This window comes from Calonectris borealis, chromosome 21, assembly GCF_964195595.1.
Source record: "Calonectris borealis chromosome 21, bCalBor7.hap1.2, whole genome shotgun sequence".
NCBI lineage: Eukaryota > Metazoa > Chordata > Aves > Procellariiformes > Procellariidae > Calonectris > Calonectris borealis.
In genome coordinates this window covers 3078768-3106716 of record NC_134332.1, presented here as the reverse complement: position 1 = coordinate 3106716, position 27949 = coordinate 3078768, and the positions used below count along the sequence as shown (strand labels likewise).

The following is a 27949-nucleotide window of genomic DNA, read 5'->3' as shown; positions in this document are numbered from 1 at the left end:
GTTGGAGATCATCTAATCCACACTAACCCAATCACATTTTTGCATGTCTGTTGCACTCTGTGCTTACCAAATGCTCTCCTAAGTTGTGAGCCATCCAGGCTGCCTTTGACACATCATTGCTTTTTGCCCTTTAACCGCTCCATTATATCCTCTTGCCTGCAGTTACTTGAGTGTGGAACTGAACTCACACCATCCAGACCAGCTGGATCCACAGGGCCCTCACGACCCCGAGGATCGTGCCTTGAGAGCTCTCCCACCTTCACCCAGCCCTCACCTGCCTTGTCGTACCTTCTCTATGCTCTACAGCTACCGTACCATGCAACCGACTGCCTTTCTCCACAACAGCCACACCACTGCAGCCAGACAGCAGCATGCCCGGTTAGAAGGTGATGCATGGTGGCCCTTCAGGAAAGCTACGTCTACCTGTATTGCCACGTCAGCCCTAGAAGTCACCCAGACGCCTTCCCCTTGTCTTGCTAGCTTCTGAGTTGGGCCTCAGTGCAGCCCTGAAAGTCCATTTCTGGTTTACCTGCCCATACCCCAACGTGGCGTAGGGCAAACCTCAACATCTGGGAAGCTTCATCAGGCAGATCCTGGTGGCCTTTGGTACCCTGGCAGAGGTGTTTTAGCTCTGCACCCCCTCGAAATACAATGACAGCCTAAGCTGACTGGAGATATAAGTAACTCAGCTTCTTCCTCACCTCCTGTGGTGCCCAGGGGACAGCTGCATGACTGATGGAGAGAGCAGGGAAGATCTAATCTCACATCACCAAAGTCGAACACAAAGCTGTTTATTCTTTCTTTGCCGAGGCATCGATCTCCTTTTATAAATGTTGTTCCTCTATGCCAAAGTGGAACCATCTCTGTGGCTGGAGGTGGATGGTATTTTCCTGCCGAGTCATTCTGCCATCCGACAAGCAGTGTCCCAGTGCCACATCCTTGCTGTGCTCCAGTCCCTGCTAAAGAACATCCTGTGCTTTCCTCTGCTGTCCAAACCTGGGCAGCCAGGTCCCCCCTGCCCAGCCAAGCTTCCCATCACATCTACGGGGGCCGTCTAGATCCCTTCATCCAGGGGTGGGACCCACAGACAGCAGCATGGCTGTACCACCCTCCCTTGCAGGCTGACTGTAAGGCATCCTGACCTCCTCCTCTTTTCAAACCCGAGGCTCAAACGCAAAGCGTTCAGAGTGATTTGGAGGTCAGAAGCAGCCCAGATGCGAACGCCTCCTGTGCTGTGGTAGGCTCAGCATCTGAGCTCACACGCTGGTTTTGCAGATGGTCATTATTTCTACAGTGAGAGGAAAATCAAAGCCTATTCCTGTTACAAAGTAGCCTACGGTCATACCAAAATTTGAGGAAGAGGTGTTTCGTGGCAAAGATTAAAAGAGCTACTAAAATATTTTGGAAACATTAAAGTGAACAATCTGTCCTTCACTTTGTCTGCTAGCATTAGTTCCAGAAGCTAACACTTCCTAAATTACCTTTCCCCACCCTATGAAGTGACCAAGTGCAAGCGTATCACTAAATCAGCACTACTAAATAGTTACAATTTTTAGGAAACTTTCTATTTTGTCACCACTCTGCTCTTTAAAAGTTTGATGAGTAACTCGAGGATTAGCAATATCCAGATTTTCTCCTCCAGTCCTCCCCCGTTTTACAACTAAAAGTAACATTGCTCTGAATCAGCCAAACTTATTACCTAAACTACGGGACCTCACCCAGGCCCATAGCAGGCCATGGGAGCTTTTCCATCGGCTCAGGCCTATGTGCAATATCACATTCTGCCCTCACCGTTCCCCTTGGTCACCCTCGACTATTTTCCTTCTTACTTGCCGTGCCTCATCTTTCAATCAGGCAGCGAGTTTTTGAGGCAGAAATGGCATCTTTGTGCATGTGTTTAGAGCACCTATTCCCCCCCCCCCCGCAAAAAAAAAATCTCCAATGATAAGAAAAGCCTCCATGCAGCACCAGAAAGCAAATAAATAATCACCACATTCTTCCTACCATTTCTCATCTTGAGAAATATTTACTTTTGCCTGGCTCTGAGGATACATCAGTCAGCTCCTGCTGACCTTTAGCAGGTACTTCATTTATCCTCAGCATCAATCGCTTGCAAAGCACCAACACGCACAGCAACGCAGCTCTAGTTCTGAGGTTGGTCATGAGTGAGGTGAAATATTTGTTTCACGCCCTGCTTAAATGTAATGGTATTGATTTTCACGGGTCGGACCTGGCGGCTCCCCAGCACAGGGAGGGCGCGGTGCCTGCCTCGAGGCATGCACGCACGCTGCAGGTACCAAGCGAGGAGCTCCTGGTGCCACCTCCCTGTGCTGTGCTGCCCGTTAGTTGTTCTCCCTCCGCTAACAGTCCGCCAGCCTCCCACAAAAATCAGGGGAATCTGTAAAACCTAACGTTCCCTGTAGGTTTTTTGGACAGCTGATTCCCCATCACCACCTTGTGCTACATAAATTTGCTGAAAGCATCCGTGCACTTTTAGCTTTTAAGCCTAGAAGCGCAGATCGGCTCCTGGAAGCTCGTCGGCTGAAAGCCGTTTCCACCCAAATCCAGGACATTTTTGCTTTTGCCCTTCAAGAGGCCGGGAGGCTGCGCGCAGCCCTCCGGCAAGTCCCGTCACTGTGTCGGCACGGGAGGGATGGCAATGAGATCCACTCATGTGATGAGCAGCCGCTTCGGAAAAGCTCGGCCATCGAGATCAGGCTCTCAATGCATCCATGACAGTGTATTTGCATTTTGTATAAAGACTTAAAAGCAAGTAACAGAATGGTACGTCCGACTTTTGGACACCTACTCGGCCCTAGTCATGGCGACACTGGTATTCACTCTATATTTAAAGGAATGGGTAAATTTGACAGATGCAAGGAGGGAGCACTCACATTTTCTCTAAAAAAGAAAGTTATTCAATGACACTAGAAGAAAAGCTTTTAGCAGTCGGTGTTTGCCAGAGTCCCAGCTCCAACAATATTGCCATCTAATTTACAGTATTTTAAACAATCCTCATTTTTTTTCTTTTTAAACAACGCCACTAACCGCTGTACAATTAAAATCTAGATGATAAAATATGACTTGGGGAATAGGGGAGGTTGGGGAGGGGTTCATGGTTTTATTGTTGGGGTTTTTTTGGTTGGTTGGTTGGCTGTCTTTTTTACAAATAATTACAAATACAATTCCAAGAAGATATATTACATTTTATATACAGAACACACCATTTCTGTCAGGGTAGGGTATTAAGTCTAGCTTTTATTTTTACATGGCAACCCTGAGATGTCTTGTCGTCTTCCCTCGCACAGAAACTATACAAGTTCATTAACTCCTAGAAAAAAAAAAGGATTGCTATGTTTTAATAGCATCATCACCCTGTCTAAATACTCAGAAAGGGAAAAGCTTAGTCTCTTCCCTAACTCCAATATTTTCATGATCTTTTTTCCTGTTTCCCTGCTTAGTGGAAACTGGTAACGGTGACTTTTTTCAAGTGTGCAACTCACTCCTCTACTTGCCTTTTGGTCGTACAGTGAACAATTATTTCCCTTTTTTTGTCCTCCTTTTCAAACAAATTTATATTAGGATCTAATATGAAGCCTTTACAAAGGTCTATCTCCTAAAAATCCACTGTTAATTCATGAGCTACTTTTCAAACTAAAGGATGCAGACATAAGTGTTAGGTTGGCTGGAAATCAAGTAGCTTCTGATTAATCGTGGGGTACTGCTTTCTCCACCCCACCACCTCTTCATAAAAAAAAATATTTTCAGATCAGCATAATCAAGACCTTAACAACAGTGAATCCTATGGATCTTTATGGAGAACAGGACACTGAATGCATTTCACCATATTACCTGAAATTCAGATGTACTACATTTTTTTCTGTTCACCTGCAAGCTACAGCAAGCCCAGCACAAGACTAGCTGAAGAGCAAATTCCTCTGCGTGGAGCCTTGGCACGGATCCTGATACCCCTTCAACAAGCCCTCTAACTTTTTTAAGCCAACTTTGGAATAGCTGGATCACTTCTAAGCTTTATAATTATGCATGGGAGTCGTCAGCGTTAGCTGTCCATTGGGTGTGACTTCATTCCCATCGTCTTCCAACAGCCCCGAAACATCAGCGTTGGGTATGCTGTCATGGTAGCTGCTAAAACTGATGTTGTCCTCTTTGAGTTCAATGGTCCAAAAAGGAGCGTTAAGTTTTCTGTTTTGATACTCACGGTACATGTAGACAGCACCCACAAAGCCCATTAGTAGGACCACAACAATGATGATAACTGTCAAAATAATTATGTTAAACTGAGTCCATGAAACATCTGCAAAAGCAGAGGTACTATTGTCAGAGGAACTTATAGGAAATATAGTCTGGATAGTTGTTGGTGACAACGTACTGTTTATCACTGCCGTTGAAAATGATGTTGCCTTGCTGGCATTTGGAGCAGAAGTTGTAAACTCCCTTGTTTCTGGGCCAAGAGTGGCTTCTACAAAACAAATAAATAATGATCAATAAAAATACGCTAAGCAGGAATCAAACACAAACATAAGCGATTTGACATTTATATCACAGTTATTATGGCAATTAAGTCTACACTCTTAAAGCTGGTATTTTTTCAAAATAGTTTACAAAAATGGTTAGCCAGGGTTGGGTTTGGTTTTTTTAGATAATTCAGTGTGCTAAGTGCCCATTGACTGCAGCATTCCTATGAAAAATCTGGTGATGGATGGATAGGCGCAGTAGCCAAGATTCAGTGTTAGATACATGAGCTCATGACGAAAGCAAGCCACCCGCTCCGGCTCATATTCAGCCCATGAAAACGGGGCTCTGCCAAGCTCAGCAAGAGTTTGGACTTTGAACCTAACGAAGGCAGAGTTTCACTTGTTGTCTACATGGGCTGCACAGCGACTCCAGGAACTTAAACCTTTCACAGTTAGTACACTAGATGTAGGATTATGTTCACAATATTATCATTTCTGCCCTACCTGTACAAGAAGATCAAAAATGAAAAAATGAACCATGAGTATTCTGCTGTCACAGTGTTTAGCAACGGGTTTCAATATTTACACTGCTTTATGTAAAAGGACAAAATAATCCCAGTTCTGCTTTTGAATGAAGAAGTCATACACAAATCTCACGGAAACCCCCAGCCTGCATAACCAGAAGCAGAAGGTAGCCAAATCACAACAAAAAAAAGACTGTGGATGTTCTTGCGAAGCTTTCGAACACAGCAGAAGCCAGTCTGGATCCTGTTTTGGTTTCAGCCGCTGGCATATGTCCGCACATGAAGGATGAGAACATGGGAACTACCAGACTGTGCCACAAGCTCCGTCTTCCTCTGCAGCCTGTTCCCAGGCACAAAATAGCCAAGAACCTGCCTTGCTTCCAGCAGACATGGGATAACTCCCTTCCCAGATCTAGGAGTCAGTGACAAGTTAACTCTGGAGATCTCATAAGTGGGATGCAAATTCATTACGCCTTCTTCAAACTGAGCTATAGGCCTCAGGAAGCACCATAAGAGCCTGAGTAGGCTCCAAAATGTAACTAATTAAGCATTTTCTTCACAGGAATAACCTGATCTATTTTAGGTTCTCAAGTCCAGGCAGCAGGAACCCTCCAGAAGCTGAAGCCTCAATCAACCAAAATGTTCTCTACACCTATTGCTCCACAAGACTCTCTGCACTCTCTTTCCCACTCTTCCGTTTCTCTTTCTGCTTTCAGAAATGGAACTTCATTTTAAACCCACTTACAGCTGCAGCAATTACAGCTGATGGTGCCGTGCTGTATTGATCCAGCTCTCCTGAAGAGAACATCTACTAATTATGACTGAGGAGGAGAGTCACTTCCGAAGGACTAATTTTTGCACTATATGCATCTCCAACGGCAACAGGAGCTGTAAATATTCACCACGTCTCCTGCCACGGGCCCTCGGGGGAACTCCCACGAGTTATAGAATCATAGAATCATAGAATCATCAAGGTTGGAAAAGACCTCTAAGATCATCGAGTCCAACCGTCAACCCAACACCACCAGGCCCACTACACCATGTCCCTAAGCGCCTCATCTACACGTCTTTTAAATCCCTCCAGGGATGGTGACTCCACCACTTCCCTGGGCAGCCTGTTCCAAGGCCTGACCACTCTTGCAGTAAAGAAATTTCTCCTAATGTCCAACCTAAACCTCCCTTGGGGCAACTTGAGGCCATTTCCAGGTCCTATCGCTGTTACTTGGGAGAAGAGACCAACCCCCACCTCGCTACAACCTCCTGTCAGGGAGTTGTAGAGCGCGATGAGGTCTCCCCTCAGCCTCCTCTTCTCCAGGCTAAACAACCCCAGTTCCCTCAGCCGCTCCCCATCAGACTTGTGCTCCAGGCCCTTCACCAGCTTCGTTGCCCTTCTCTGGACACGCTCCAGCACCTCCATGTCCTTCTTGTCGTGAGGGGCCCAGAACTGAACACAGGATTCGAGGTGCGGCCTCACCAGTGCCCAGTACAGGGGCACGATCACCTCCCTGCTCCTGCTGGCCACACCATTCCTGATACAGGCCAGGATGGCGTTGGCCTTCTTGGCCACCTGGGCACACTGCCGGCTCATGTTCAGTCGGCTGTCAACCAGTACCCCCAGGTCCTTTTCCTCCGGGCAGCTTTCCAGCCGCTCTTCCCCAAAGAGTTAACCTCGGGCTGTCACGTTCCCAGTTCAGGCAATGGAGGAAGACACTCCTCTGGGGGGGCATCACACACCTAATTTAGATCCTGCTCAGAGTCCCTCCCTGCAGCAGCTCCTCTCTTCTCTGCAGGTCCTGCCTCAGGATGATAAGGATACTCGGGATGCTGAACGCCAGAAGGCATTTCTCTGTGGGATAACAGGCAGAATTTCGCAGTAGGAAGCAACGTGACAGGAGCAAGAGGTTCCTGGATACAGCTTTGGGAGAAGGGCATGAGGAATTCAGTCATCCTTTCCAAATTCCTTCATCAACACTCAATTCTTGGCAAACCCTGCCAGTAGCTATAATTAGAAAAAAAACAGAACAGGGACAATGGCTGATTCACCAGCAAGGAAACAGGACTTTTCTGGGCTTTATTTGTGAGTCAGCATCAGCTAAATGCTGGCAAGGGGCACATGGGTGAAAACATTTCCTGGAACTGACGGTAACGTCATGGTGAAACAGTGCCGTGCTCTGACCGCGGGCTGTCGCTTTGGGGCCGTGATACAGCGATGCCTGTTTCCGCTCAACGGGGCCGTGCCAGCCCTCCAGATGTCCTAAAGAAGCTCCTTGAGAGCGGCAGCTGTTCAGTCAATGGGCTGCTTTGGCAGCTTTGACGTGAGCATCGTATCCAGCTGCTTGATTGAAATGTAGTCTCTGCAAAGCTTCTGCTGCCTCCTGCAATGAATGAGCACCGGCAGGAGCCGGGGCCGCGCCAGCAGCCCACGCGCCAGCTCTCGGGGAAGGCTGCGATGCTCGGCTGGGTGGCACAGTGCCACGCTGCACCACTAAGTCCTTGTGCCATGCCTCACCATCACAGCAGGAATAGCATCCACCCAGGGGTCGGAAACATTGACTTTGGTCATCCCACACGTCCTTTGAATATTCACTCCATCAGCCTTGAAAGCATCAAAATCCTGGTCAGGCTTAAGACTCTGAACAGCCCCTGTGGATGCTAGAGGCTGGTACAAAACACGCTGTCTTTTTTCAGCCGCGACCACTTGGAGTCTCAGATTCCAACAATTTAAGCTGCAGATCTGGGTGATGATTTCACTCTAGAAGCCATTCAAAACCAGGCCACTCAAATGCACTAGTGGTTTATGAAAATCTTAACCTAGTTAAAACTAGTTAATGCACAGTACCTCAGCATGTCAATTTTTAGGCAAATTGTGTGTAAGAAACTGGAAAGAAACTGTATGCCTTTTTAATTGCTTTATAAGAAAGTGAAAAAACAGGTGTCAAGGAAATGGGAAAGCTAGAAGAGCATGTCCCAGTCCCTCTGAAAGGGGAGAGTCTTTCCCCACATCAGGAATAGCCTACAACAATGCCATTAAAATAAAACAAATGGTGAAAACTGCAAGTATTCAAGCAAAGCCATACACATGGATTTAATGGAGCAAGGTCGTGTAGCTCTTTGCACACAGACAGAGCTGTGCAGGGGGAGATAACGGATAACCCGATGCAAAACTGCCATTTCCAGCCCTGTAGCAGTACAGTCACAGCTAACGAGCATTCAACTTTTTTGTATTGATCATCTCCCCGTGCAGAGAAGGACTCTGTGGTTACACCTCCAGAGAGCAGCATGGCAGTGAAAACCACATTAGCTCCTAATGGAAGATCTGAATTAAATCTCTGTCGGTGACAAGGACAAATTTGGGCCCAAATACTTTCCTGAATTCTGGGTTCTCTTACCTAACGCATACCACCTGTAATGTTTCCATGCATGGAGCTGGAGATCCACCTTGTGGACCAACCTGCTGATAATCACTGAAGGAGCAACTGAAGAACCATTTTCTCTCATTTTACTATGAGTCCTCCTGCTGTGCAGTAGCCTCTCTAAGTACCAGACCAAGTCTGCGTCTGAGATGCTACATACAGTGCCTCGGATGTGGACTGGAGACTGCTGAGAGACTCCTGAGCAGGTACCAGGACATTCTGGCATTAGCTCGCTGTGCAAGTCTGGATCTCACCTCTCTGAGCTTTGGCTTCCCCATTTAGAAAGCAAAAAAAAAAGAGTATCTAAACTTGGTCCAAGTAGTTATTGTTTGCAGAGTATGAGGAGTGACAAAATTTATTATAAACACCCTTTCTAGGGAACTCGGCAGTTGAATGGACTAGTCAATAAGGACAATTCACTGGGCACCAAGAGATCAAGTATATCAAGCAATAGAAATCTGAAAACTTACATTTAAACACACTGCAAACAGTTTTTGTTTTCCAGCTTGTTCACTAGAGGTGCCTGCCACAGTCTGGGCATCGGGGTGGTCACAGAGCTAACTCTCAACCACAGATTTCAAGGCCCAGGCACCCACGTGTTATAAAGGTCTGGTTTTCTTCCCTGTACCACCGGCCAGATGAATCTAAACCAATCTGAACAATTAACAGTATTCCCTCCGCAGCCTTCAGGCAGCTTGTGCCCACCTGAGCCGCACAGCAAGCTTCGACACCGATTTGAGGAGCATGTTTTACCTTTCTGGGTGCAGTTGGTCCCCTCGGGGTCTCGGACGTAGCCGTCCTCACACTCCTCGCAATGAAACCCAGCGGTGTGGTACAGGCAGCCGATGCACTCCCCGCTGTCCGGCTTGCACACGCTGGGTGACCGTGCCGGGTCCACGTTCCCATTGCATTTACATCTTACGCAGATGCTGTCGGAGTTGTAGTAGCCGTTGTCGCACTGGTTGCAGTTCGGGCCAGTGTACCCAGTTTTGCATTTGTCACACCTTGGGGCAGTTTCACCAGGCTCTAAAGAATACAGAAAGGAAACCAGGTATGTGCCACAGCCCTTGCAGAGAAACACCCACTGTGGGATTTGTTCTGTGGGACCTGACCACAAGTCAGGTCTCTAGGACGAGAGGAAATGGCCTCAAGTTGCGCCAAGGGAGGTTTAGACGGGACATTAGGAGAAATTTCTTTACTGAAAGAGTGGTCAGGCCTTGGAACAGGCTGCCCAGGGAAGTGGTTGAGTCACCATCCCTGGAAGTATTTAAAAGACGTGTAGATGTGGCGCTTAGGGACATGGTGTAGTGGGCATGGGGGTGTTGGGTTGACGGTTGGACTCGATGATCTTACAGGTCTTTTCCAACCTTAATGATTCTATGATTCTGTAAGTCACTGTGACAAAAATCAGCAGCCACTGAGTATTAACCAATCTCAAATTTGTAGCTGAAAATATAACTTTTGAACTGCAGCGCTTTCTCTGTTCCTAGGGGAAAAAAGCTTTGGGGTTTCTGATGCCTTGTACCAGCCTCACAGAGCACGCTCGGCACGTTGCTAAGCAAACAGATTATTACTCCTGAACATTTCCATCTCAAACAGACAATTTCAGAAAACAGCTGGAACTATATCGGGGATGTTAGCAACCTGCAGGAACTTTTTGCCCTTTATGAAGCCAGAGGAGGCTTGATTGCAAAACTGATTAAGGAAATAGCAAAAAAAAGTCATACATATGTTTATTGCAGCTATGACCTCTCCTCTTGGTTACATCAAAATAGAGCAGGAAGATTGGGGAATCTCTGTGTGGAGTCCCATGGAGATGTTCAGAAGAGGGCTCACAGAGGCATGGACGGCAACGTGGCACCGCTGGCCATCTCCTGTACCTCTCCTGGCTGCCACAAGCCCAGCATTTTCTCTCTGCAAAACCTTGCAGGTTCTTCAGAGCAAGCTGCAGCCCGTGGCAGCATTTCTGATGCCCTCCGCTGCGCAGCTGCTCTCACAAGAGGCAACGCAAGCACCAGGGACGCAGCGTGCCAGGCGCTGCTTCCAGCAAGGTGCCCCGGTTCCCACGAACGGGAGACACACGGGCTATAAACCGCCTCGCTAGGCTGATGCGCACGGAGTGGCAATTTAATCGAAACACATTGAGAAGAGCTTCATTCATTATCTGAGTAATTAGACCAAAACAAAAGCCTTACGTATTCGGCAGGTGCCGGTCGATGCCACGGTGGAGCACGGGCAGCGATGGCAGGCGTGGGCAGGATGGGTGCTTCTGTAGAAGCCCTCCTTGCAGAGCTCGCAGTGGTTTCCCTCGGTGTTTTCCTGGCAGTGCAGGCAGGTGCCTGGGGAAGGGACAGGAGCACAAGCAACCGTTTGGCAGCAGGAACTGGAGCAGAACATTTGGAGCAAGAATCTGCATGGAGCGCTCTCAATTATCAGAGCTCACAGGTGATTTTGGATGCCCTCTGGCCAAAACACACGATCCTGGCCTCTTATGACCTTCTGATGGTCGTCCCCCTCTCCACACACACACATTCATAATGTGAAAAAGTAGGTAGCCCCAGCAGAGAGGCCCACAGTTCATCACTTTAAAAGGTCAGTGCAGGTCACCACATGCTATCAATATTAAATGGTCCTCAAGGAAAGGGGCTTCAGTTTGCATCTGTGCCAGCGAGCCGGCATCTTGATGCTTCAAATCCCTCACTCTCACGAGGGGTCCCTCCAGTTTACACCTTTGCCTTTTTTGAGTGCAACCTGTTCCTACACCGCGGAGCTGGTGGCCAGGGGTAAGGAAGTGCCACCGTCCTGCTTTGGAGGCAGATGGCTCCATCCCACCAGTGGCTCTAGCTCCTCCATCCCCGTCACAGGAGGCACGTTTGCTACAGGCACAAGGCAGCAGCCATTACTGACCTTCCTGGAGAAACAGAGGAGAACTGGGGGTTCACGTGAGCCACCTCCCCTTCCCGGGGTAGCCCCTGAATCAGAAAATCGACGTGCTGTGTCTTAGCAGAGGCTGAGTCCTAATGGCCCTCTAAATTGCATTTTGATACTATTGTGACCAGAGAAAGAAAAATCTCCCTAGTTATAAAAACGCAGCCTCTATCAAAAGCCCATCCATCAACAGGAACATCCTGTAATTCAGCAGGCTCCTTGTCGAGGTCCAGTGACCTGGGGGACGCTTATGTGATTAAATCCCATGTACAAGACTCTGAAAAGGCAGCAGCCACCTTCTAACAAACCGGGGCGGCACAGAGCAGTTTATTCACTGCATATATAAGCACAGAGAGGAGATTCACTGCATATATAAGCACAGAGAGGAGATTCACTGAGCTAATCTAGCAGTGCTGCGGGGGTATGGAAAAGTCTCATATCGACGTTAACCACACAAAAAATCCTGAATTAGGTTAATGCTGACTGTTAAAAAAACCACAGCAGATTTTCTTATTAATATTGGAACAGTTTGGCTCCCTTGCAAGCCCAACACGCTGCACGGCTCCTGCTCTTCTCTTTGGGAAGCGGCTGAGTCACCCGCGCGGTGGGGCTGGCAGCACCCTGCTGACTAAGGACACTTGCACGGCCCCAGCTCCCACACGCTGTTTGCTCTTCACCCAACAGCTTGTCAGACACGAGCCGGTGGTTTTTGTGGGAGAGATGTCAGGGTTAGAGGGGAAAATGATCTGCTGGTCACGGTTTTTCCAGTTGCAAACCTCCATCAGCTGCTTCAGCGGGATGCCTGGGACAGACCGGCTCTGGAAGGTCACTTTGCCCCACCAGCACTAAGGGTGCCTTGAACCGTGCTCCGCAGGCGTTAGTGGTGGTATAAATCTGGAATCGCACCTGCGTTTTCTGTACAGTCTTGGTCATTTCAGGCCCAATGTCTTTCCCATCGGCGGAAATTACTCGCATTTATCTACACCAATCCTGCAAAATGGCTGCGTTTCCAATGAGTCAGCAAGTTGCTTGGCCGTGCAAAGCACGCATGGGCTTGCAATCAGGTATTGCTGTGGAAAGCCTTAATAATTAATAGCACTTCCCATCCTGATAATGCCCTCAGGAAGGATCAGGTACCTCACAGCACCCCAGCTGGGAAGAAGCAACCAAGCTCATTGCACAGACAGAACACGGGGCACAAGGGTCGTGCCGAAGGAAGCGCCGGCGCCTGGGGAGCTCTGCCTGCCCAATTTCCAGCACACTAATCTTAAATATTCCTCCTGGCCAGAGCAACGCCGAGCGAGGCCGTGCGGAGACGGCTGCAGAGCCGGCAGAGGGAGCCCGAAGTACAGCGTTAATGAGAAAGAAACCTTGAAAATTTGACAAAGACTACACACAGTTGATGTAAAGCTGGGGAGGTCACACAAAGTGCAGTCTCTAGAGCAGGCTGGGTGCACCGCGTTACTTATGAGACGTCAGATCTAATTTTTAATCGACTATTCTCTGGTCTGGTTTTGTTGGGTTCCCCCAACCCCCGGCAGCAAAGAAAGCAGAGAGAGGAAAATTTTAAAAAAGGGATTTTTGTCAAATCAACAATAGGTCATTAACTAAAAAGAGGGTTTTTCTTTGCAATGCTGCGCTCAGCACTGGACAGCCCCAGCAGAAGCGCTGCCTGAACAGCCCCATCCCGGAGGCGAGGTCTGCACTGGGTTTCATTTTGGTTTGTTTTTTTTTTTTAAATCAAGAGCAGGGGGAACATTGAGGGAGAAAAAGGAAGAGCAGATTATCTTACTCCTTCACAAAACCCACACACCCAGCTCCAAATCAGTAACACAGCTGATATGTGCACAGCTTTAGGTACAATCTTATATCCTTCAGTATTAGTAGGACATAAGCACATGAAGTTCAGTGTAGGAATGAATGCAGTAATTCATCCTCAAGGAGTGCAGATCTGGTGCCTGCCGCTACCCCTGACACCCACAGAAACACCCTCTCTGCCGAGCAGGATCAGGGCATTGGCTGGGCGCAGTCAGCCCTGCGGCCGCCCGTTCCCCCGCTGCAAACACACAGGCCACGAGGGAACAGACACCGGTGCAGAAATTGCCCAGAAATACCGTATTTGATGAGCTCTCCCTCTCTGCCAGCTCTGCAAAAAACCCTGCAACATTTTTTAAAGTATCGCTCCTTTCTAAGCTCCTGGATAAATATTACGGAACTGCATTTCAGCCTGGAAGTTTTGATGAGAATATGGATTTTGAAGCGTGAGTTTTGTTGCTACAGTGGGGATTGCGCAGGCAGTCACATAACATCGCTCCTCCGGGATCTCTCCTTTCGGTGGAGATGGGAAAGCAATTAGGTTCCCCCCTGCCCTCCCATAAGCTGTTCAAGCGCAGGTGCTTCAACATTTGCTCTCCATCAACATCTGGATGAGGGAGAAACAGTCGAAGAAATGATCAAGGCAAATGAAGAAGGCAAATTTATAACAAGTGGGCAATATTCATCAGGTGCTGCCAGTTTTTCCAGCACTAATCATGTTATCTGTGGCAATAACAGTCACCTTACGTCAGTGCCAGTACAGTATATGTTTCCAGGTAAACAGCAGTTAAACAAAAGCTCCTTAAAAGCCCGTGTTGTGTATTTGTGTAAGTGCAGAGAACAATAGAGCACTGATTTCCGATGGAGACTGCAGAGTAAAGGCTCTGCACTGCAGCCTGGGGTAACTAACACAGCCTTTATTGACTTCCCTGAGAAGAGGACTAGCTCCAACCTTGCCATGCATTTTAATTTCGGTTTTAAGGTAAAGACTCTGGGTACGCAAGGCATAAAGATGCAGATGAAGAAGATGAGAGCCGAGGTCTGCTGAATGAAAACGGCAAAAAAGCAGAGACAGAGAAGACAGGTAAAGTCTGCACCCACCACGGTCACGAGAGGCAAGTTACCTGTTAAGCTGTCGCAGGTTTTGGAGTGGTTGTTGCACTGGCACGGCTCGCAGGTGGTTTCGTTAAACCTGTAGTATCCATCACTGCACCGGTCACACTTCAGGTCTGTGACACCAACTTTACACTGGCATTTCCCAGAGCTGCACAGAGAAAAACCAACAGTGAAATCTGGGGGGTATCCAAAGTACAAACCTGTGGTCAGTGTTTTGGACTCCCTTTCCAGAGCGGGGAACTCTGCGCAGAAATGCCTGCTGGAAGTGGGACATAAAACCCACGGGCAACAATTTCCAAAAAGTGATGGGGAGTTCAAGAAAGCCTGAGTCTCTACAAGACCAGTTGCCCTGACAGCATTTCCAGCTGGGCACCAGAAATCATCACGCACTCCGGAAAGCCTTGGCCCAAAGCCGTCCCCGTGCATCAGCCCCCCGCAGATGCTCCCACAGCCCCTCTCTGGTCCCACCTGCGCCGGCCCCGGGTCCTGCAGGACACTGGGACACCCGTCCTCACTACACCCGAACGACAAAAGAGCACCCACGTGGATAATCACCTCCCCTCCGCATCAGTGCCGAGCGGCACGTCCTGGATTTTCGGGCAAGCGGACAATTCCCTGCTCACCGCCTGCCTTCCCAGCTCGGGTGTCTCGCTGGGGTCTCAGCCCCGCAGGCGTCAGCCACCTGCACTCCCTCCGCTTCTCCTCCGTGATCCGATTTATCCCTTCCATGCAACACCCCCACGGCCACCCCGGCAAAGCTCCTCTCCCCAGTCGACTTCTCCCACCCAGGAGGAGCCAGGGAAAGACAGAGGGGGTTTTCCCTGCCCCTGAGGCTTCCACTGTCGCTAACCCCAGGCAGGAGCCTGTTTACTGGGGCACCGCGGCTGCCTGCGCGGAGGGTGGAGCTCTGCGCGGTTAAAATAGAGGGTATTGCTGTCAGTTGGCACGAGCAAATACCGGGAGGCTATAAAAAGCAGGGGTTACCCTCATTCCTTTGGCTTTCCATGCCAGTCTCTCCACATAGAGGCTTCAAACCTATCGCTTTCATAAGCGACTTTATATACGAGCAGCACAACATGACTTCTTATAGTGGCCTCATATGGCGATGGCTCACCCCACCTGCACACGTGGGAACCGCGAACGCCCCAGCCGAGGACGAGAGAGCGCAGCAGTGCCTCTCCGCACCCCCGATAGCCCTGGGGCGACCTGCAGGAAACCTCACCCCTGCGTGCTGCCCAGGGAAGCCGGGACAGCAACCCAAATAAACGGGATCCCGTCCCCTCCGGGAGATGGATTTATCCGCAGCGGACGAGGCGGGTACCACCCACGGAGCATCCCCTGCACACCGCTGGATCCAGCCTCCTCTTAGCTCTCCCCCTATATAACCTCCACCCTATTCATACACTTTTTAAATTCAGTATTTCAGGGTTCGGTGTGCCTGCACAAGGATAATCTATTGTTCTCCCTCGCTCCTCCTGGGGAAGAGTGAGCAATGCACAATTTGCTTCTAAAAGCCCCTAGAAAAATCTGCTGATTAAAACTAATAGAGGCTGAAGCTCCAAATGGCTTGATGCACTGTTGATGTGTTGTTTTTAATTAAAATGCAGTAGATTGCAATGTTTTTGGGAAGACGTTGCTTCTGTTAGAAATTAACATAATTTAGTATTTCTGTTGTTCGTTTGCTTGCCAAAGGAAGAGGAAATACTCCAAGGCACACCGAAATACGGAACTCAGCCCAAGTGGCTACACAATTAAATAGTTCCAGAATACGAAACTTCAGGCATATTTAGTGGACTGATTACAAGATTACTCGCTCTCCAGACCATTATCTGGAATTGCAGCAGGCAGACGCAGAATTCAAAGGGATGCTGGTAAGCAGCTCAGTCCATTTGACTTTTAAAGAGCTTTTCACAAGACCTAACATTAATCCAAATGTTGTCACAGTGTTTAAAATAAGAGCAAACAAAAAGCAGTTTGTTTTTATTTGCTTCTGACTGCTACCGGACAGATATTCCTGGAAGCGGGCAGGGGACAGGCAGAGCCAAGCAGGGAAAAGCAGCTAATTTGGGGGGGAATCTGATATTTAGCCTTTACAAGACCAAGCACTAGAGCTGTGTAATCTTCACCCTCCCAGGCTTCCTCCTGGAATCCAGGGTGCTCCATTTTACTCTCTCCTGTCCCTCGATCAAGCCTTTATCTTAATGATACCCTCCTCTTCCTCCCGGCTGGCACCCTTCCAGCCAGACTCCCACTTAATTTCTTTAAAGGAGGTTTATTTCCCCAAACTCTGCTAGAGCTCAGTGCAGCATTTTGGGGCAGTGTCCCTTGATTTTACTCGTTAGCTTAAAAATAACAGGAAAGCAAGCTATTTTTTTTTAAAAAAAAAAAAAAAAAAAGACGGTTTTGGAAAGTTTGGTTTTAATGCCTCTCAAGCAGACCTTTTCTCAACATGTTACACATGGCACAGAGCCAAGTTCTGCATGTGCAAGAATTAAATCACTCAGCAAATATAAAGCTTTGCCTGTGGTCATTGCTTCCATAGAATAAAGCCCCCTTACAACACTCCTTTTCATAGCTCCAGTCCAGTAAAGACTGTCAGACACTTTTTAAAGCAAAGGTCAATGATATAAATGCATTGAAACGACCAAAAAAAAAAAGTCCTGTTAACAGACCGATTGTGCCCATAAAAATCCAGGAACTTGAAAGAAAAGACCCACAGTTTAATACTTGCACAGTGAGAACTGAACTGGATTTTGAGTATCAGCCAGGAATTTCTTTTTTGGGGGAAGTGGGGGGGAAGGAGGGGGACGGGAGGAGGGAAACATTTTGATGCAGCAACATCACTTGCTCAACTCCATTTCGGATGATTATTAACTCCACTAAAGCCAGCCAATTTTTACCTCTTACAGAAGAATTGATGGAAGGATGTGTTGGGACAAAAACAGACTTCCAATAACAAAAGTCTCCTGCCAGCCTTAGTTTCTACTAGATTTTACAAATATACTTACTTTCAAGACGGTGTAGGTAGTGCATATCACCGTCACATCATCCATCAACTTTATATACGTTTCCTAATGATTAAAAACACCAAGACCACGAGAGATCCTGGCAGAAGGAGCAGGCAGTGATGAGCTGGCCGGCGGGGAGAGGGGCAAGACCACGTGCAAGGCTCGCATCCGACACCGAGAGATCCGACCCAGGGGGGTGAGGGCTACGCGCCAGGTTGGGGACCCCCCAGGGCAGGAGCTCGTGCATCTCATCGCCTGGCAGCTCCCAGCCCTTGGGCTTCATCTTGTGCCTTAGGAGCTGCTGTCTTGATGCCTGCAGGGCGACAGCCTGGGGCTGGACGGCACCCGCCGCAGGCAGGAGGTGGCCAACCCGGGGCAGCAGCACGCCAGCAGACACTGAGGAGGGGGCTGCAAATAAAAGCAAAATACTGGGGAAGGGGGAACAGCCTACACCCCAAAATATGTCTGCAAAAGCCAGTCTGATTTCAGTTCCACCCCCCAGAGCCCCCTTCTACTTCACCCAAGGGGAAACAGCCACAGGATGCAGGAAATCCCATCGCCCACCAAGTCATCCGTGCCACTAGCGCAAACAAAACCTTCCCCGAGGTGGGATTTTACACGGGGCTGCAGCTTTACAGCTCCAGAAGTTACGGGGAATCAACAGAGAAACCCCCTCCATGCATTACGCTGGGTGCTGTCAAACAGGAGGATTGCAGATAGTTTTGACCCCGCTTGGAAATGTCCTAGGAGCAGAGCACAAAGGACAAGGAACACCTCCAAAATCCCGTCTCGTGCCTGGCCTGAAGCAGAGCACCACGCAGATAACTTTCTGCCGGGTCTGAAGGACACACCGCTGGGCAGGCTCTGCCCGGGAGCGGGGGCAATGCCCTGACCCTGCACCGCTCGGCACAGGGCAGCGCGGGAACTCGAGGCCTCATCACAAGATTAAGAAAAAAAAAAAAACCAGCATTAAAATATCTGTCATCTGAGACAGATCGCAATGTGCGGTTGCATCTGCAGTGGGTCTCCAGTCCTCCTCCACAGCAACATCCGTAGGTTCGCGGGGACGTGACAGACACAAGACGGATGGGAAGAGGGAGGACCATAGCCTTAAGGGCCGTTCGGAGGCACGCTGGCACGGTTTAATGGTGTAACAGAAAACCCTCAGCAAGCTCTAATCGTTTATTTTCTTCTTTTTTTTTTTTTTTTTCCTTCCCCCAAGGAGGAGGGAAGGGAGAAATTCATTTTGAGTGTTTTCCCAGCTGCCCGACAAACCCGCATGCCCAGCTGCCAGCGAGAGCCCAGGGGCCGCCTGACCCAACGGTACGGCACCAGCTTTTGTGCCTTTGTTTTACACAGAGGAGATGGCGAGATGTTGGGGCAGAGTCAGAGGAGGAGGGAGCTCCCATGGGTCTCAAACCAGGGTGTACCATGCGGATGAGCCACGCAAAACCCCCCCACGGCTTTGAAGGAGAGCTTTGCCAAACACATTTCCCGTCCTCACCCTGCAGCAGGGAGAAGACGCACGCACCCCTCCCACCACCGCATCCCCCAGGACCGTGCCCAGAAGAGCCGGTGAGGGGCCACGCTGCCCCGGGGAAGGGGAAAGCTCCTGCCAGCCCTTCCCCGACCCGGCGGCATCTCCAGCCTCGCCCGCCGCCCCATCCCCTACGATGACAAATCTGCCCATCGCTCATCCCAGCAGGACCCGGAGGTGTTCCGGTACCACGTACAACGAACAGCAACGACGCTGCTCCGAATGAATGAGGAAAAACGCGTTGCTGAACTATGAGCATCTGTAAAACAACCCTCATGAAGAGGCTTTGTCACTCTTCGGTGGAATAAGACAAAAGGATGCTGCACGAGATTAGGATTCAGAAGAAATGTTGCTAAAAATGGTGCGTTTCTCCAGCGAGCCCGGCTCCTTTTGTGCTGATTTTCTGTGATGTCTGACAGCAGCCAGGGGATAAATCTCTCTCACATTTTTCTGGGCAACGTAGAAAAGTTAACATTTGAAAGCTAAATGCTCCAAGCCACTTCCATGGAAAACCAACGCTGTTAACACTCACCCCGAGCAAACCCAGAACCCTCGTAACCCATGTGTTGATTTTCCTTTCGGTCAATTCATTTGAATATCAGCACGTGGGAAAGCGGAGAGCAGGAAAAAGCCCCACGTTGGGCTTCACCTCCCCGCTCCCTCGGCTCAAACCAAAGCCACTGGCAGCCGAAACCCCGTCGTGGCAGGGTTGGTGCGACCACGGCCGAGCCCCGCGCCTGCCGCCCCGCTCAGAGCTGCCTTTGTGGAGGGCAGAAGAAGCGGGGCTTTATTGCGGCGAACATTGGGCCATTGTGCGCCGCATTCCTCGCTTTGTGCCGGGGGACGGCATCTGTTTATATGGCAGCCCTCGACGGAGCGGGGACACTTCACAGCTCTGAAAGGCCATTCTGTAAATGTCAAAGGGCCACCTTGTCTGGCCACCGCCGCCTCCGCGGCCCCGTCTCCCCCGCCGAGGATGCCCCGTGCTGCTGGGAAAGCCGGGGATCTCCAGCCCGGGGCTGTGCCGTCTCCTCCGGGTGCCCTCCCGGCACCACCCGCCGGGACCTCGGAGGGAGGAGGTGATGGGAAGAGCACAATGGCCCCGGAGAGCAAGGTTGGATGGGGTCGTCTACAGTTTGGCACGAGGAGGAGCAGCAAAAGCTTAACTAACCGCAAAATCTCAACCCCAAACGGTGGGTCCCAGCTTCCCAGAGCATCCCCTGGAGATCATGGCAAGATGGGGATGAGACAGGCAACCTCAACGCAGAGGAGGACGCATCAACGGGGAAGGCAGGGAGATGGGGCTGGTCCCCACTGGAGAAACCAGTTTTGCCCAACATAGTCCCTCCATCCCCCAGATCTCTACTGATGCCTCCTCACAGGCACAGGCAACAAGCACTGCCTGAAATCAGGCTGGGCACCACCTCCCCCAAACCACAGTTCAGCCATTAGAGCTTCAAAAGTTGAGCATTACTGGGAGATAATTTTTTTTTGAGGGCAGTCAATGTTTTCCAGAGCGCAAGTCTGCAACAGACAACACAGGAACGGCAAAGCGGCTGGAAAATCAACAAAATAACAGGATTTCCGAGAAGCCACAATTACTGTAGGGGGGATGATAACAATCTACCTTTCCCTGCCGCCGTGTCCGGTCACCCATTCATTTCCCATCCCAGGTTCGCTATTTACCTGCTTGTGGGGGAAGAGAGGAGGAGAGCTAATCGGATGGAAAGGAGATAAGAGTCTGTAATAGGAGAGAGATTTAGACAATTAAAGCACACAGAAAAATACGCTCTAACGGGGTATTCTTCTGCTTTTATGACGTCCACATGTAACAATTTCCGCTACAAAAAAAAAAATCTGTTCTGTGCAGAGCGATGCTGACAAGGCATTACTGGGAGATAATGAGCCACCGCTTGTGCTCAGCCAATCTGTGAAAGGGAGAGCAGTTTTTTTAAAATAGGAGAAAAGGGTTTTTTCCTGTTACGTTTTTCTTTTTTTTTTTTTAAATAAGTCCTTGAGGCGTTGGGCTCCCGAGGTCTTATCTCCAAAAGGGAGCAGTGCCCAATGTGGTTTACTGGACTGCTAAAATACAGTAGAATGGAAATACAGTTCCCACGCAAAGAAGAGACATTTCAGAAGTGTGATGACACTCTAAAGACAGAAAATGAAGATTTTTCTCTATGCAAAATGAGAACTCCACTGCCTTCCCCCAAATAACCTCTGTGGTTGGGATGGGGAGAAGCCCTGGGAACACGAGGTCTCTCTCATCTCAAACCATTGCCACGAGCTCCCTTCCTGCCCAGGCTGGTGCAGCTCCACAAAAGCCTTGAATTTCAACGGATCCGTATTTTCTGACTAACAAATTCTGCCCCACGTAGCTTCATACCGCACGATGCTCAAGGTGCGTCTAGCCTGTGACCCACCCGGCTGCTTCCCACCGCCATCAGGACCCACGTTCCTTATCGCCTTTCCCCCCCAAGGTCTCTTTGCATCTTTTCACATACCACCACCCCTGCAAGCCCAGCCTGCGCCCCTCCCTGCCCAGCACCCCCGAGCTCCTTCAGAACCCCCAGCCCTTATTCAAAGACCTTAACAAAGAACATTGTCCAGTGCTGCTGACCTTACTCTCACCAGCAAGGCTTTGCAAATCCGTATGAGTAAGGGTCACAAGATCAGCTCCAAAGAGGAGCCCCCTACAAAGAAGGCATACAGGGATGGAGGCTGCCCAGCTACCAGCATCCCCCCTCCAGCCTCGCAGCACCCCTGCTCCAGGGACAGCCTTGTATAAACGCTCTCGGGGACGCTCTCCCTTAATTCTTTTTAATAGGAAGCATGAGATCCCCTCGAGGGGGCAAAACATCTCTGAATTAACACTTTAGCATTTATAGGCATGCTTTATCTTTTTTTTTTTTTCCTTTTTTTTTTTTTCTTTTTTTAACAGAAATGAGTGACAGGAGCTCTCTCTAACATGACTTATGCCGAGCCTGCAGCACGAACCGTGCATGAACCGGGATCACAGGCTGCAGAGCTGTCTCCCCGGCCACCAGTAAGGAAAGGCTGCTCCGTCAGCAAAGGAGCCGAGCGCTGCACGCTTGGGCAGTGAGTTCCATCGCAGGACATGAACCAAAGCTAACGTCACCTCCAAGCAGCACATCAGAGCCTCTGCTCCCCATCGCCTTGTGGGGAAACTGAGGCACGGGCAGAGGGAGCAACTTAAACTGATTCGCAGACCCCAATTTAAACATGCATCTCTCTTCATTAGGGACAATGATAGCAATATATGTGTGTGTAGTTTACAGCTATTTTTTTTAAGGGAACTGAAAAAACCTAACCCAGATTAGATGGTTAACCCAGGTTTAGCTAAACCACACGGCAATCCTCAAACACCCACAGCGGCCGCAGCTCTCCTCTCGTTCGCAGGTAACGCCGCAACAGGAGTTGCATCACCTTGTCTTCCCTGGGACCGGAATAAGTTAGTTTAACACACAAACAACCTCCCAGGGAATTAGGGAATTGAGGGCTGACCCCTTCTGCCGCGCAGCAGCATCTCACAGCATCTTCTCTGCCTCGCAGCCCTTCTCCGCTCACACCCCCAATCGCGGGGTGCGGGAGCAGCTGCGTGGGGACACTTGCTCGTGGGCTCAGCGCGCTGCCCTGCGGCTGCGGGGCCACGCCGTGGAGAAAAGCCACAAAGGCCTGCGTGCCAGGCTAGGAAAACCTCGACTGAATGCCTTGCACGAGGTAAATCGGGGTAATGCCACCTCTCCCTCCCTCTCCGGGGCGCAGGAAAGCCCCGCACCAGCACCCAGCAGGTGAGCGGCGGGGCCCCGGACCGCTGGGATGCACTGGGCTACCCTTAGCCACCCTTGGCCAGTTTTTACCCATGTTTGCAGACCAGCGTGGGGTTGGCCAGTGCTGTTAGCAAGGTAAAAATAAATAAATAAATAAATAAATAAATGCAGAGTCATTTGACATCTCCTGCTCACCAGGAGGGTCCCAGCACTGCCTCTTGCAGGCGGGGCTCTTCCTGCCTGCAGTCCTGCTCCTTTAGATAAAGCAGCCAGAGGACAGGTTCACGCAGGAAAATTATTTCCTCATGCATTTAAATAGCTGCGCCTGTACAGCTCCTCATGTCGGCACACGATTGCTGCTTTGCAGCAGGGAAAGGTTTCCCCCGAACCAAACCCCTTTCCTCTCGCCCGGGGAGCACCCCACCACCTCCCGGGGCTGCCGTGGGGAGCAGTGCCGGCTCGCCGTGCCACGAGTCAGCTGGGGACACGAGTGGCATTTTGGGCGAAGCCGCACTGCGGGGTGCAAAGGGCAGGGGTGTGCCGGGCACTGCAGAAACGCTGCGAGGAGCCCCAGCGCTCCCACCGCTGCCCCGGCCGGTGGGACTGGAGACCACCGTGCCCTCCCGACCGCCTTTGCTGCCTCTGGCTTGGCTCCTTGCCCGGCCGTCGGGAGCGGGAGATGGGAGTTCAGGCAGAGGACTCTGCTCACATAAAGAAAAAAGAAAAATAGGGGTGCAAGCCTGGGAGATGTGGGCTGGCCAGCCTGGGCATGGTGACCTTCTCCGGGAGCATCACCTTCACCTTTGCCTCCTCCACCAGGTAGGGACATCCCTGCTCCAACAGACAGGCGGACAGACAGACAGACGGACAACACATCTTCCAACTCGAGGTGCCCAAAAGATGGTGAGAGATGCAGCTGGTGGGGGGCAGCTCCCGGCTGGGGCCACCTCGCCATGGGCTGGGGCCACCACCAGGCACCCTCCCCACCCAGGCACCGTCCCTGAGGCTTTGCAGCGGGAGCACAAAGCTCAGCCCGTGCACCCACGTGAGTCACCGTCCTCGTTCTCCGCTGCTCCGTGACCTTGACCATGGCCCTCGAAACTTCAGCTTCTTTCTCCACCCTTCCTCTATGGACTATGAGCAGGCCACAGCTATCTTTAGCAAGCATCTACGCAGCATCCAACCCAGTGAAATGTGGTTTTATCTGAGGTTTCTAGGCGTTACCGCAACAGGGACAACACATTCCCCCTCTCCGAGATGCGTCAGCCCTCTCCGAGCAGCCCAGGGTTGCATCCAGCCCCACAGCAAGCTCCAGCTTCAACTACAAAAAAAATCACCCACACCAGAGCACGGAAATCCTCTGCCATCCCAGAGGGGGATCTGTGTGGATCTCCCCAGATAATCAAATTTAAAACACCACCAAAATAGACCTTTGATTAGCAGCCGTGGAGTCCATTCACAGCGACAGCATGTCAGGTCAATGTTCACTCCCAAAATCAACTCTCTGCCTCGGGAAAGGGATTTTTTTTTATTTTTATTTGATGGTCTGCATTCGAGGTCTAGTTAATAAACAGTGTACTTGGGTGTGCCATCTGGCCAGCCATAGAGCCTGCCTAGCAATAATACTAATAAATCATCATATGGTGGTGCTTTAAAAGGCAGTTTTACAAAAGCCTGGGCAAGCTGATTGAAACCTATCAGGCATGTTTTGTGTGCCCCGAGAGCTCAGCCTTCAGGCAGCCTGCCTCTCAAATCAGCCGCTGCCAAAAAGGGTCAGAGCCCACAATTACGCTGCTGTTTTACTCAGAGACTCATCTGAACAGCGGCCGCTTTTTGCTTAAGCCAGCACGCAGGAATTAACTTGTGCAAGTTCGAGTTGGGCTGGCGCTTCACAAAATAAATCAATAAAAAATACAACTTACAGTATTTTTAATGTCAACGGAACAGAAGCTGGTTGCTGGTGTTGGGCAACACTTGTGTGCCTCATCCCGGGCGGGGATTGCCTGGAGGGATGGAGGGACAGGCACCGCTCCTCCAGGCACCCGGCGGCAGGTAGACGTCAAACCCAGAGCTCCAGACCCAGCCAAAAATCTCCCTCCTGGATTCGCACACAGACCTTGCAATGCAGAAGAGGCTCTCCCACCCGCCGGGACAGACCCCGCCGCAGGGATGCGCCCCGGTACCCACGTCCCAGATACCTCCCCCGTCCACCCCAGCCACCGACAAGCAGAGGCTGTGTCTAGCCCCTGCTTCTGCCATCTGCAGCCGCCCCGCTTTAACGCAATAGAAAACCATGGGTGCATTTGTCCCGCCGGATTTTGCATCCCCCTTCGTTTTCCCACAGAGATCGCTAAGCCGGAGGCTGCCCATCTCGCAGCCATACTGACGCCCCCAGCCCTACAACACAGACAAATGACCTAATTTTTCTCTTTTTAAACACCCAGAGGTCACCTCCGTCTGCAGCAAACCCCACTGAGCACCGAAGAGAAACACAGAGCGATCTCCATTAACATCAGGCCTCCTCCCCAAGCCTTCCTCCAAATTTTGCCCTATGCTGCCTCTTCTAAATGCCTGAGGATCCGCATCCCCCACGTCCCTCAAGGCTGTAAAATCATAGAATCATAGAATCATCAAGGCTGGAAAAGACCTCTAAGATCATCCAGTCCAACCGTCAATCCAACACCACCATGCCCACTACACCATGTCCCTAAGCACCTCATCCTCACGTCTTTTAAATACCTCCAGGGATGGTGACTCCACCACTTCCCTGGGCAGCCTGTTCCAAGGCCTGACCACTCTTTCAGTAAAGAAATTTCTCCTAATGTCCAATCTAAACCTCCCTTGGCACAACTTAAGGCCATTTCCTCTCGTCCTATCGCTGTTACTTGAGAGAAGAGACCAACCCCCACCTCGCTACAACCTCCTTTCAGGTAGTTGTAGAGCGCGATGAGGTCTCCCCTCAGCCTCCTCTTCTCCAGGCTGAACACCCCCAAGTTCCCTCAGCTGCTCCTCATCAGACTTGTGCTCCAGGCCCTTCACCAGCTTCGTTGCCCTTCTCTGGACACGCTCCAGCACCTCCATGTCCTTCTTGTGGTGAGGGGCCCAAAACTGAACACAGGATTTGAGGTGCTGAAGAGGAGAAGCTAGGGAGGTCCTCTGCCATTTCTGGGTCCATACACGCTGGGGTTGGGTGTGTTGGCTCACTACGTGCATGAGCTCCACCTCGTTCTCCTTCACAACTTGGAGCATCTCACCTGAAGTTCCCAAGGGCGCTTCTTGGCTTGCTCCACGCAGCGAGACGTGGGGAGACGTCACCCACGTCCATGCTTTGCCTGCTGCCTGGTGACTCAGAGTCAGGGCGAGAATGCTCTCTCCCAGTTAACCCAGTTGCTCCAGTAGCACCTCCCTCCTCTCCCAGCTCTCAAAGATAAGAGCTGCCCCATCTGCCTTTCTGCCCAATTTGCCTTCCCAGTAGATCTGACCAAACTCAGGTTTTCTAGTCTGTGGCAAACGCTGATGCTTCCAGGCACATCTTCCCATACCTAAAACAACCACTGAAAAAAACAAGTGAAAAACTCTACACTTTCCACCCCCAAGAATCACCTTTTTTAGTAAGAAGGTCACTCTAGTCAACTGGAGCATCGCTTTTAAGTTCTGATTTTTCAGAGCTTATGCAAGCAGAAAAATGCAGCATTGAAACAAAAAGGAAGGACATCAACACAGGCTTTGGGTGTTTGGGGGAAAAAAAAAAACAAAACAACGTATAAAATAATTACAAACAGCATGTCCCTGCAGAACATTTTGATTCTGACTCAGCCCCGGCCTTGGCAGGAAAGCGCAGGTGTTCAACGCGCGCTGAGCCTGGACCAAACCCTAGAAGACAACAAGGCTGAGGCCAGCGCCAGGCAGCCGGCGCAGAAGCCCATCGCATCCGCACGCAGGCATCGCCTCCTTTGCGGGGCCCTGGAGAAGGGTCGGGGTCTCCGGGAACGCCTTTGCTGCCGACTTTCTGGTGCCCAGGAAGGCTGGAAGTTGCTGCATGGTGGTTTGATGGCGGGGGGGTCTCCTCCAAGGAGAGACCCTGCATCTCACTGCCCTGCCAGCACGACGCCCAAGGGTCTGGCTGCTGCTCAGACCATTATTTGCAGGAATAAGGAGAAACCCTCAACTCGGCAACGAATCTCTAACGACTGACAGATCACTGAAGTTGGAAAAAAAAATAATTGCAGGCTGGCTTTTAAAAGGCAAAATGTGAGGGTGGGTAAAGTGAAATATTAAGAGGAACACGTTCGTTATAAAGAGCTCAAAGCATCGGCTACGGCGACTTTCTCGACACCGCGAAGGAGAGGAGGCGGCAGGGTTAAACGCCAGGCGAGGCAGGAGCCGACGCTGCTGTTGGGCGGCTGCTGCTTTCATGGTGCTCAGCAAGGGCAGAGCACAAAGCTTCGCTTGCCTCCGGTGTAACGCGTATCCCTTTGGAAAACAAACCTCTCCAAAGCTCCTCCGCTCCCCTCCCGAGCTCAAGCGTGAAGGGACTAATGGGACGGACGAGGCATTAGAGGAGAGGTTCTGCTTCCGTACAACTCAGAAATGCAAGTTAACTCCCTTGTGGGCTGCCGGGGCTTTTGCCACAGCTATGGACATTTTGATAATCCAGATCTTGAAAGAGAGGAAGAATACGCTTCATGAATTTTTATACGGCCAGCTTCCTTCCTGCTTCTTCTTTTCTTTTTTTTATTTTTTTTCTCTTTTTTTTTTTTTTTTTTTAAAATACTAGCACCAGATGACAAGATCCATTCTTGCCCGATCTGCATCCCCAATCCCATAATATCCCCAAATCCCAGTGCCACGCACACAGCCCCCCCCCCGGCAGGCTCAGCGAAACGCCGCCTTACTTACTCATCACACTGGGCGCTGCTGGAGCCGGCGGGGCTGCAGCCGCAGGGACGGCACCGCTGGCTCCCCCGCTCCGGGTAGAAGCCCTCGGCGCAGCTCTCGCACCGCAGCCCCGCGTAGCCGTGGAGGCAGGGGCACTGCCCCGTCGTCCCGTTGCATTCGGCCGCGCTGGCGCTGCCCGCGGCGCTGCAGTTGCAGAGGTCTCCTGCAAAGGGAAAGAGAGGCTGAAACCCGGGTGCTGGGGGCACGGCAAGGGCCCGAGGGGGGTCGGCGTCACCGTCAGCGGGGCTGCCCTCCCTCTGCTTACCCCAGGTTGGAAACATCGTCGCCGTAAGGATGATATTTGCTTTAAAATGTTGAGATGATAAAAAACCACGTTGGGAACACCCTGGGGTTTGAAGTCCCGTGGTTCATGTTTCAAATCTCCCTCCAAAAGAGAGCTAGAA

General features: G+C 50.6%; 1 protein-coding gene across 1 annotated transcript; it reads right to left on the bottom strand.

The window, feature by feature from the left end:
- Positions 1-3032: 3032 nt before the first annotated feature.
- On the bottom strand, positions 3033-27949 carry MEGF9 (multiple EGF like domains 9). The gene is made up of 5 exons (XM_075170409.1): positions 27507-27949; positions 14280-14419; positions 10608-10751; positions 9166-9438; positions 3033-4480 (listed from the first exon to the last, which is right to left on the bottom strand). The coding sequence occupies exons 1-5, from the start codon at positions 27824-27826 to the stop codon at positions 4026-4028; spliced, it is 1332 nt and encodes a 443-aa protein (XP_075026510.1). The 5' UTR covers positions 27827-27949; the 3' UTR covers positions 3033-4025.